Below are 12,282 nucleotides of genomic sequence, written 5' to 3'. Positions count from 1 at the left end.
TTTCCACATGTAGGCAGGGTCAACAGAGGATTTGTGGGCCGGGTCGGAGTTGCAGCTTCACCTCCGGGAGCTGCACCGCCTAGTTTCCCGAAGGGAAGCGACCGGTTGCAGATGGGGACGAAGAGCGGTGAACGAGAGGCGAACGGGACCGACGGCCTTGCGGAGACGGGGAGTGGCTCGATCTTGGTGGGGCACTGTCGGCGTTGATGTTCCTAGGCGGCGTGTAGGGCGAGAAAGTGCGATTGTCTGGTACTTGGCAGTAGTGACTCGGAGACGACCACCGAGGAGACGACGACCAGTGGTTACGGCAATGACGGGCGATGTGTCCAATACCGGAACAATTAAAACAGATGGGTCTGTCATCCGCTGTGCGCCAATCAGCGAGGTTGCGGCGGAGTGGCGGGAAGCTTTGCGTCTGGGAGCGAGCGGCCGGAGAAATCTGGTAGGTGTTCGTATGGCGGACCAAGCAGAGAGATGGAATGCCCAAACTCGCTATTTCCTCCCGAACGACCGCTTGTATAAGCGAGATAGCGGGCACACTTTCCCGACAGTCGGAACGAATTGGAGCCGGAGCCATGGCCTCAAGCTCACGGCGAACGATACGCGTTATATCTTCTGATCCTGTCGGCTGAGAGCACCGCGGCGGGTCTTCGCACGATGTCGCGGCGGTATTGGGCAGTCTGTCGAAATGTTGAGGGACGCGGCGGCCTTTCGCTTGTTCGAAGCGCCGGCACTCCTTTATAATTGCATCCACAGTGGCACAATCCTTACACATCAGGAGATTGAAGGCGTCGTCTGCAATACCTTTTAGTATGTGACCAATCTTGTCCGCCTCGGTCATGGTGAAATCAGCCTTGCGGCAGAGAGCCAGCACATCCTGTATGTACACGACATATGATTCTGTGGACGTCTCAGCGCGGCATGCAAGTTCTTTTTTTGCTGCCAACTGACGACCGACAGGTCTGCCAAACAGGTCTCGCATTTTTTCTTTGCAGACATCCCAGCTTGTTAGGTCAGCTTCATGCGTATCGTACCATTGCTTCGCAGTTCCTTCCAGATAAAACATGATGTTTGCTAGCATCATTGTTGGATCCCACCTGTTGTTGTCGCACACTCGTTCGTACATCGCAAGCCAGTCCTCGACGTCGGCGTTGTCCGTGCCACAAAATGTCCCCGGGTCCCGCAGATGAGTGAGGATGACTGTTGGCGTGGACTGCTGAGGCGTTGCCGGTTGTGTCGGTTGATCTGCCATTGTGGCGGCAGGTAGATGACGTCCGCTGCAAAGTTCCGTGATTGTACCCAGCACCTTCCACCAAAATGTTGCAGGAAGAAAGCAGGCCCACGAGTGTAGAAGAATGTATATTTACAAGCGAAGAAATATGGCGTTCAGGCAACGGCCAGAGCCTTCGTCTTCCTCTCGTTCGCGTCACCTTCTTCTTTCCCTTCACCGTGACAATATGTACCACACAATGGCTTAGCACGTACCTTCAGCATGGCGATAACAGAGGAGAGGTGGCCAAACGAGCGCTGCCAGCGCGTCGCCGCACCTTTCATATTTTTACAGCAGTCGCCAGGTGGCGAAATGGGTTTTATGGGCTCAAAGACGCGCATCGCAAGCTTTCGCGATACTGTAGAACATCGGTTGCTATCCCAATTTCTGTGGCTTTAGAATGTTGCTTGTTTTTAGTAACTTCTAGAGGCTGTCTGCCGGCCTTGATCACAAAAATAAGCGTACCAGGCTTTATGGAGCTTAAAAATTTCTAATCGGTGCGGTCAATCTCGACAAAACTGACGCAGAGCGCCGGTTGCAAGGGACAGGCATTAATTTTTCACGAAGTGTGAAAATCCTTACCGGCGAGTGTACAGCGTGAAGAAAAATTACTCCATCTCCCGCTAAAGACAACCATGTGTCAATGCGAAACAGCGGGGAGATGGTTAGCTTGAGCGGGAGATGGTTTCGCGGCAGCGGCCCGAGCGCTCATGGCGGCGCTGCACAGGAGAGAAAATGAGGCGCGAGCGCTCTGTCATTTTCATACCGCGGAACTACCGTGGCGCCCCCCGCGGAGTATGCAGCTGTCGCACCACCTGTCGTGCGCGCCGCTCTGGATCCCTAGAGGAGAGAAAGGGGGGGGAGCGTAGGAGAGGAGAGAGAGGGGGAGGGGACGCGCATGCGCTGTGGAGGTGTGGGACGCCGCGGGAGGGACGGACAAAGCCGCTGCCATAAGCTGCTTCGCATCTTAAATATTTGGTTTTCAGGTCAATGTGGGTAGCATTGCGCTTGTGGACGTAGCTAATTTATGTTTTTTTGTTTAATTATTGTGCAGGCGCCATTCCTGCGCCTGTGCCAGTAGTGTTAAATGGTGAGCGCAAACGTGCACGCGCCTACAAAATGCTGGAGACTGCAAATGACGGGAGTAGACACCATTCTGTCTAGACAAAGCAGCGCCGCCGCACCTTACTGTTCGCGGCCGACTTTCGCTGGTCAGTGAGCAACAAAGAACACATACGGTGTGAAACACGCAGTAAGTGAAGCCGCGGTGACCGTTGTAGACGCAGCGCTGTGGAATTCATTAGGCATGCACACTGCAGACAGATCGCGCACGCGAAAAGCTTCTATAAGGAATATCACGGTGTTGCAGAAAGCGTCGATGGACTTTTTAAATCAGCTTGTCCTCCCAGTGACTTAATTTTCCAGTAACGTGCTTGCAAACTGACGATTTCTTCACCCAACTTTTGTGAATAATATAGGAACAATATATATATATATATATATATATATGTAGTGGCTAACAAGAAAACAGTCGTCTTGGGAAGGCAATAAATACTGTTTCTGCATAATCGTGCATGCTAATAAGGGATCTTTATTCATATTGTAACGAGTTAGAAGAAACATATGTACGTGATCGCGTGCATATCAAAAAATAATGTTCGTTTCAAACGTGTTTTATTTGGCTATGACACATTAGGCACCGCATAGTTCCCAGAACCAATCTGTATCCAGCAAAATTAAGAAATAAGAAAATCAAATAAACAATGAATAACGACGCTTTCGAAGTCACGCTGCGAGCATAATTATTCCGCGTGAAAAGTCCGTTTTAGGTGACCGTAACTACTCGGTGTTATTGAAGACCTCTTTGGTGTACAGCACTACGACGCGAAGGTCTTTCTTCCAAGTCAGAGACGCAAATATACAGTTTGAATGCTCACTAAGTCCGCCGGCTACGTACTTTTAAGTACGGCGTAGTGGAGAAATGAGCCCAGTAACTACCCCTGCTGCAACCTAACGCAAAGCGGCAGCAACTCGAGAGCCGTCGTGTAATGCGCGGCACATGAGCGAAGCCGCGCCGTTTGGCCGCGTCTCATATTCTGCCACCGTTATCTTCAACACATTTCCCGCCGTCATTCCTACACCTTGTTTCTGTGGCGCAATGCAAACGTCACAGGGCGTATTGAAGTGCTGTAACTTACCCCTGCTTCTCGGTTCGGGTGAGTTTGACAACCTACGCTAGCCTATATTCCGCTCTGTTGTTAATCCGGGAGCGGAAAACGCGTCTGTTTGATGTACGACTTTCAGAAAGCTCCTTGGTCCACATTTTCAATAAACCAATCAATCGCTTCTCTTTATTACAGTAGAATTTCGGGTCAGTTGGTGATACACATTTGACGACGGTGAAGCGCAATAGACGTGACTAAAAGAAGGCGAGACAGATTGTACAAGCGCTACTAACAACTCTGAAAGTTCAATGGAAATCTTTCGCTGCAGCCGGACAATGCACGAAGGCGCCCAGGACACCCTGAAACTAGCAACAAGAAAATCAGACGCAAAAACAAGGCTAGATGAGAAAATTGTGTACACCGTGCACACATTCTAATCATAAAACGTGATGCTGCTTTGTATTGGAATGCAAGAAACACACTTTCTAAACCTGTTCTAGTTTTCCGAAAGGTGCTGTGCATGGTATTTCGAAAGAAAGTTTGCAGCAGTGAGTCAATATTTCCACGGCTTCATTTCAGAAGTTGCTAGATATAAAAACTTTTCAAGGCAAATCACAGAGACCTCATTCTGAGCAACTTTTCCTTAATTATAATAGGAAGCTATAGTAAAACATATAGGAGCGGTAGTGGAATACAAATGGAATAATTTAGCATTTGCTTCATGTTTGCATCATTTATATTGCTCATGTCCGTGCGTACACCACGGCCAGCAGTGCATGTATAGACTGTAACTTTCTAAAGAGCTTTTTCGTTTAGATCTAGGCAGATATTTAGTAGGGTCAAAACGAGTGCTCTGCAGAAACTTCTTTTGAAGATGTAATTCTGCTTTGATGCTGATAAAAATCGGCTAGCATAAGCATTCATTCGGCGACGAAGTGGCCGGAGGCGCGCGACAGCCTTGCATCCGTCGCTGCTGCTAGTCCAAACCTTGTATATAGCCATACTCCCTAACTAAACGTTATCCCCGTAACATCTTTGGTGGAAGTGCTGGGTAAACCTGTCAACGTGCCGGCTCCGTCAACCAAGCACGGAACTTCGAAGCGGTCGCCGTCTTGGTTGCTCCGCGATGACCAGTGAAGTGCCGACGGTGCAGCAGCCACCGGCTCCATGTGATTCTTTTGCACCCACAAGAACCGGGAACCTTTTCTGGCCCAGACGGCTTGGATGTCGAAGACTGGATCGACATGTACGAACGCGTCAGCAACCGCAACAGGTGGGACCCCACGGTTATGTTAGCGAACGCGATATTCTATCTGAAAGGGACGGCACGCGTGTGGTACCGGACGCATGAAGATCTTACAAGTTGGGACGCTTGCAAGGCGAAGCTGCGTGAGTTGTTCGGCAGATCATTTGACCGACAGCAGACCGCTAAAAAGGAGTTGGGATTTCGTATCCAGACGACCACTGAATCGTACATTTTGTACATACAGGACGTCCTGGGCCTTTGTCGAAAAGTTGATGCACAAATGGCCGAAGATGACAAGATATCGCATATTTTGAAAGGAAAAGCCGACGACGCGTTTAATCTACTGGTGTGTAAGGACTCTACGACGGTCGACGCCATAGTTAAGGAATGCCAGCGCTTTGAACAAGCGAAGAGTCGCCGCATCACACGCCAGTTCCTTCGGCTACCTAACACTGCCGCCACATCATCATGCGAAGACCCACCGACGCCTGTACCGGCTACAGCGTCAGAAGATGTAACGCGTATTGTCCGACGCGAACTTGAAGCTCTAGCTCCTACGGCCGTTCTTCCAGACGTTAGGTCAGCCAACCTGCCCCCCGTGTCACTCATAAAAGCAGTCGTCCGCCAGGGGTTCGCGAACATGGGATTATCATCGGCCGTCTGTTCCATTCGTACATCTGAACGTACCCCTGCAAATGTCACCCAGAACCCGGTCTACTCTTCGCGCTACAGAAACCCGGCTGACTGGAGGACGGCAGACGACCGACCCATATTTTTCAACTGCTCTCGCGTTGGACACATTGCCCGTCACTGCCGCAGTAGCTGGTCGTCGCCTTCAAACTGGAGCACTGGATCTTGGCGTCGTCCTGGAGGCAACATTCGATGGTTTTCCCCTCGCTCTGATCCACATGCTTCCGATGCTTCCGATGCCGCCGCTCCACACTCCAGGCTTAGCCGCTCACCGTACCCACAAGGCCGTCGATCTCGATCGCCGCGACCATACCGGTCATCGTCCCCTGCACGGCCTGGCACCTACGCTCCAGGAAAACTAAGCTGTGCAGCCCCCGGAGGTGACGCGGCATCAGTGACCCGATATACAAATCCTCTGTTGACTGTACCTACGCGCCGAAACCTTCTGGACATTCAAGTGGACGACGTCACCGTTACGGCCCTCATAGACACCGGAGCGCAGATTTCAATAATGAGCGCTGCTCTCCGTACTCAGCTCCGCAAAGTGATTACGCCTGCAATTCAGAGCACAATACGGGTCGCTGATGGCAGCTCGTCTGCCGTTCTTGGTATGTGCACCGCCCGAGTGTGCATTGCTGGCCAGCAGACCATTGGTTTGTTTTCCGTGCTTGCGCAGTGTCCCCACGACGTGATCCTCGGCCTAGACTTTCTCTCGACGCACTCAGCCCTTATCGACTGCTCCACAGGTGTCCTTCAACTGGAGCTCCCTTTCGACGCCCACGTACTATCGGACACTCCCAGCCGCTTATGTTCTGTCGAGTTCCTCCACCTGCCACCGCAAGCCTCCACGTACGTCCCATTAAGTCCCTCTCCTCCTGTGTGCGATGGTGAATACGTTGTTTCCCCGATTCTCGAAGTGGTCCTGACGCACTCTGTCGTTCTCCCGCACACTGTGGTTACCGTACGCGACAACAAAACCTGCCTGCCGATTTTGAACTTTGGTCTTTCTACCCACGTGCTACCTGCTGGTATCGCGCTTGCCACCGTGTCGTCGTTGCAAGGATGCGCGATTTCTGTGTTAGCCGTCAACGGCCCTCGAACTGTTTCCGACTCTCTCACAGCCACCTCGTCGCTATGTGCCAATTTCGAGAAAACGATATCAGCCGACTTCCCGCATACCCAAGCAGAAGGTCTTCGCCGGGTCTTGCTGTCGTATTCCGATATCTTTGATCTCGAAAATCGCCCTTTAGGCCAGACAACAGTTGTTCAGTACTCCATCCACACCGGTGATGCTCAACCAGTTCACCGGCGCCCTTATCGCGTTTCCGCTGCGGAACGCGCCATAATCCAAAAGGAAGTCGATAAAATGCTGGCCAAGAACATCATCGAACCGTCCTCGAGTCCTTGGGCCGCTCCTGTTGTGCTGGTCAAGAAAAAGGACAACACCTGGTGATTTCGTGTTGATTATCGACACATCAACAAGATCACGAAAAAGGACGTCTATCCCTTGCCCCGTATCGACGACGCACTCGACTGTCTTCACGGCGCCCAATATTTCTCATCTATTGACCTTCGCTCAGGTTATCGGCAGATTGCTGTCGACCCACTGGACCGCGAAAAACCGCATTCGTAACACCCGATGGCCTCTATAACTTTAAAGTGATGCTTTTCGGCCGTTGCAATGCGCCGGCCACATTCGAGCGCATGATGGATTCGCTTCTTCGTGGCTTGAAATGGTCAACGTGCTTGTGCTACCTTGACGATGTCATTGTTTTTTCGCCAACATTTGACAGCCATCTTCAGCGCCTCTCCACCATTCTCGAGGTATTCCGCAATGCCAGTCTCTAACTCAACGCCTCAAAATGCCGTTTCGGACGCCGTGAAATAACCGTACTTGGCCATCTTGTCAACGCGACAGGTGTCCAGCCCGATCCTGAAAAAGTTCGCGCCATGAAGCATTTTCCTGTACCTTGTTCGGCCAAAGACGTATGCAGTTTTATAGGATTGTGCTCCTATTTCCGACGTTTTATTCGTAATTTCGCCGACATTGCGCGTCCCCTTACTGCGCTCCTCAAAAAAGACGTTGCTTTTACAAGGGGCTCACCCCAAGCTGCTGCCTTTTCTGCGCTTATAGATGCCCTCACGACTTCCCCTATTTTAGCGCATTTTGATCCGACTTCACCGACGGAACTTCGCACAGATGCCAGCGGCCATGGAATCGGTGCCGTCCTCGCTCAGCGTCAGAGTGGCCCCGATTGTGTTATCGCGTACGCTAGCCGCCTCCTGTCCGCACCAGAGAAGAATTACTCCATCACGGAATGAGAGTGTCTTGCTCTTGTCTGGGCTGTCGCCAAATTTCGTCCCTACCTGTTTGGCCATACCTTTACCGTCGTAACTGATCATCACGCCCTCTGTTGGCTTTCTTCGCTCAAAGACCCTACAGGACGCCTTGGTCGTTGGGCTCTGCGGCTCCAAGAATACTCGTTTTCAGTGGTGCACAAGTCCGGTCAGCTTCATCTGGATGCCGGCTGTCTCTCACGGCATCCCGTGGATTCCCCTGACGTCACCGAGCAAGACACCGACGCCTGCGTCTTTTCTATCTCGGACCTCGTTAATATACGGGACGAACAACGCCGCGACTCGGCTTTACGGGCTATCATCGACAGTCTCAACTCCGCCACACCCGACCCTTCCCTCCACTTGTTCTTCCTTCAGGACGGCACCTTATACCGCCATAATATGCATCCTGAGGGCCCTGAACGCCTCCTTGTCGTGCCTGCCCATCTGCAGTCAGATGTCCTTCGCCAGCTTCACGATGAGCCCACTGCTGGTCACCTTGGTGTCACCCGCACTTATGATCGCCTCAGGCGCCGTTTCTTCTTGCCTGGTCTCTATCGCTCCGTCCAACGATATGTCGCTAGCTGCGACAAATGCCAGCGCCGCAAGAGGCCAGCTATGTTACCTGCCGGTCTGCTTCATCCTATAGACATTCCCGCCGAACCATTCTTTCGTGTTGGGCTCGACCTTCTTGGTCCCTTTCCAACCTCGACATCAGAAAACAAGTGGGTCGCCGTCGCGACCGACTACGCGACGCGATACGCCATTACCCGTGCCCTCCCAACCAGTTGCGCTACGGATATCGCCGACTTTCTCCTTCATGACATCATCCTGCATCAGGGTGCTCCTCGACAGCTTCTGACCGATCAAGGCCGATACTTTTTGTCTTGCGTAATCGATGACATCCTTCGTTCCTGCTCTACCCACCACAAGCTCAGAACTGCTTATCACCCGCAAACGAATGGACTCACAGAGCGCCTGAACCGAACTCTGACCGATATGCTTTCAATGTACGTCTCCGCCGATCACCGCGATTGGGACGCTATTTTGCCGTACGTTACTTTCGCCTACAACTCGTCTCGACATGACACTACTGGCTACTCCCCGTTTTATCTCCTGTATGGACGCGAACCTTCTCTGCCTCTCGATACTTTACTTCCCGTCAGCTCAACCACCACGTACGTTCGCGACGCCCTAGCGCGCGCCGACACAGCTCGCCAGAAAGCCCGGTGTGATAGTCGCCACAGAGACGTTTCTTACTCCCCAGGCGCCCTCGTACAACTGTGGTCTCCGTCCCGCCGCATCGGTCTCTCCGAAAAGCTATTGTCCCGCTACGATGGTCCTTACAGGGTGCTACGTCAAGTCACCGACGTTACGTATGAGATCGAGCCAGTCACCGCACCAGCGCCGTCTACGCCCCCACACTCTGCTATCGTCCCCACGACCCCTTGATGGTACCTTTGAGCAAGCAACCTCCACTATTTGCTTTATTCAAGCAGTTGTGCGGCAAGAAATTGCAAACCTTGGCATCCCTACCACATTCTCTGTATCCCGACCTGATTCGGGACCTGCACCTCGCCTGCACCTGCACCTCGGGACCTACACCGACCTGCACCTGGCTGTTTGTACCCTACTACTGAGGCCCCTGACAGCTACTGATAGTTTTTTGCTGGCTAGAAACATTCACAGGTGGTTGCAGCTAGAGATACAATAAGGATCATATCTCCATTGATATTTCGCTCTCGGGTTCCTAACATTCAATAAATGGCGAACATTGTTAAAGTAAATATAAATAAATGAGGAACTCTGTCAATATTTTATTAGTATTTTCATTAATGTACGTTTCTATGTTATATAATATCACAAATTGCAAAGTGGCGAAAAGACAAATGCCCTTAATGAGGCATATAATATACAACTCTGGCAGTTGAAATCAGCTGTGTGTGACGAAGAACATCGGCACGCTGAACAGCCCCGTTGCCATCGGGTGACTCGTACCCAGTTCGCTCTCTGGCTACACCTACCTGCTGGTGCTGCGTTTCTCGCTGCCGCTCTACGACCCAAATAAACCCCCTCTACATGTGAAATAAATATAGGCCAACGCGCATTTAGGCACCACTCGTGGGCCCTGTATTATAAATGGTCAAATGCTTCTAACAAAAAATAAATGTCAGAAGCTTCTAGCTACAGATTTCAGTGCAAAAAACTGGCTTTCATCTGAAGCGAGGCCAGCATTACATTTAAGGTTTCAATCACCATTGAACCAAATGCTGCATAGATTACACTTGTACGCCTGCATCATTCTAAAATATGACGTGTTCTTCTATATCAGTTATTATATTACCGCCCCGTGGGTAAGGGAAAGCAACACCAAACCTGTTCAATTTTAGTTGCCAACATGAATAAAAAAGGACCTCCTAAACAAAGAATAATGTTTGCTTAAAATTTCAATTTTGCATCCAAATTACAAGGGGCCTATAAAAGGTTTATTTTGACTACTGAAATTAACCCTCGTTGTTTAGGAATTCCAATCTACAGCACACTTTTGAGAAGCTGAATCGAGTTTTGCTGCCTAAAAGGCCCTGAGTATTTGATAAAATACGTCATACCGTTTGAAATATTTAGGCCAAATTCATGCAACTTTCGCAATCCAGTTACAGTGCAAGAGGGCGATTGGGTACTAAAAATGAATAAAATCTGGGTGGTAGATTGTTCATGCGGCCTAACGGGTTACACAATGCTCGTGGAGACCACTGAAAAAAATTGCCTGAATTGCTCATTCAGAAGTCAGCTCCCTCGCAATGCATAACTCGTTTGTATGAACAGAGACAAGTGGGAATATATTGCCTGCTTGCTGAACTAAAATTTTTCTCTTGAAATTTCGAGCTTAAAATATTATCAGCAAAAAATGTACTTTGAGCACCAGCTCTTTTCAAGGTAACGTGAAAGAGTAGCAGTTTTAGCAGTTGTCTTTGCTAAAACTTAAGACAATCTTGATCCTTTTCCAGCCAAGCTTCACAAGTATGACCTGAGAATTAGAAATTCCTTCATCACAAAGCCCCCTCAGGATAATTGTCTGAAAGTATTCCAGAAGTACGAGAAATATGGAAAAGTACTCTACGATCCAAGCTGCCAGCATATCCTTGCGAAACGTGGAGAGTCACAGTCGTACGAGCCGCAAGAAGAACGCTGCAAAAATAAAGTTCGTTGAATCACTTCTTGGAAACTGCTCACATATATTTTTATGCAAATGCTGAACTACAGGCGAGCTTTGAAAGTTTTAAAGGACATTTATATACAAGGTGTCCCAACTATCATGCACCAAGGTTTAAAATATGCAAATGCGACGTAGCTGGACAGAACCAAGGTAATGTTGTCTGCCGTCACTTGGAGGTACATTATTTTTTGCATTCCTCCTATTACATAATTAGTCGTAATTATTCAACTTATAAAATATTACACTTAGATTGAAAGTGTCAATGAGAAAATCGTAGAGCAGACATGACGAACTTCTGATACAGCTTTCTGTTGCTCATTACGTGCTAAATAAAAGCGTTTTCCCGAACAGTGAAAGACGCCCACGAACACACGCAAAATTGCCGTGTGACTGGCCACTCGACGTCTTTGCGTGGGTGTCTTTCACGCTCACTCGTAAAAGCACTTTTATGTAGAACGTATTCAGCAACAGAAAGCTCTATCGGAAGTTCTTCATGTTGCTCTACAATTTTCTCATTGACACGTTTCGTGCAATTATAATATTTCAGAAATTGATTAATTATGTAGGACTAATTATCTCATTAGGCGCAATACAAAAATATCTGAGTATCTCCAAGCAACGGCAAACATTACCTTGGTGCCGTCCAGATACGTGGCATTTCTAGATTTTTAGATCTTCGTGCATGATAGTTGGGACACCCTCAACATATACTTTTAGAGGCAAGAAGTATATGTCATAGCACAAAGCAACGCCAGTTGAGTGGCGAATTTATTGGTCCCTCAAATTGCGAACACTACAATTGTATTCCTTGAGTTACCTACAGGTGATGTTACCTGACCACTGCTTTATGTTACCTCGCCGAAAGTGTTTTGCTGCACTATATTTGTGGTCTTTCAAGACAATGGACCGCACAGCCCAATTATTTTGAAATTAATTTTATTCCTCGTGAACACGTAGAATTTTGGTACCGAATCGAAATATGACTTTTCATTAGGACTTCGGTTAGGTAGAAACCGAAGTTCAACCGATAGACTGATATTAAAATCGTTTAGCCGCATTTTTGCATTTTCTTTCAGCTAAAAAGCAGCAGCTGATACTGGCTTGGTTGAGCGGAACATTGCAGTCAAGAGTTAGGGCGCTTAAAACCAAGGAAATTCACGGGAATCCACGGAATTATCGAAGAGAAGGCCCACCGCTGTAGTCGCTACACCAAGGAGCTATGTTTCAGTGCAGATGGTCACTGTGAAAGCCCAGTGTCTTGCGTGTAAAAATTTGCACATACAGTTCACAATGCTATTTTCTTCCATACACATATTTAGCGACTTTCTGTAATCTGTACCCTACGTGGTGAATAATC

At 49.2% G+C, this 12,282-nt stretch overlaps 1 protein-coding gene across 3 annotated transcripts in view; it reads left to right on the top strand.

The window, feature by feature from the left end:
- Window positions 1–10,928, top strand: part of LOC119458302 (uncharacterized) — a 104,397-nt gene extending 93,469 nt beyond the window's left edge. For all 3 annotated transcript variants that reach the window (XR_007467959.1, XM_049671061.1, XM_037720137.2), the window contains one exon: window positions 10,717–10,928. Coding sequence is in view for 2 of the 3 variants with exons in the window: in XM_049671061.1 (XP_049527018.1) it covers window positions 10,717–10,919 (203 nt within the window). In the remaining variant the exon portion in view is untranslated. The remainder of the gene's footprint in view (window positions 1–10,716) is intronic.
- The last annotated feature ends 1,354 nt before the right edge of the window (window positions 10,929–12,282 follow it).

This window comes from Dermacentor silvarum, chromosome 7 (genome assembly GCF_013339745.2).
Source record: "Dermacentor silvarum isolate Dsil-2018 chromosome 7, BIME_Dsil_1.4, whole genome shotgun sequence".
In the NCBI taxonomy this organism is placed as follows: Eukaryota; Metazoa; Arthropoda; class Arachnida; order Ixodida; family Ixodidae; genus Dermacentor; species Dermacentor silvarum.
Note: the sequence above shows the minus strand (reverse complement) of the source record. Positions and strands in the feature narration are given on the sequence as shown.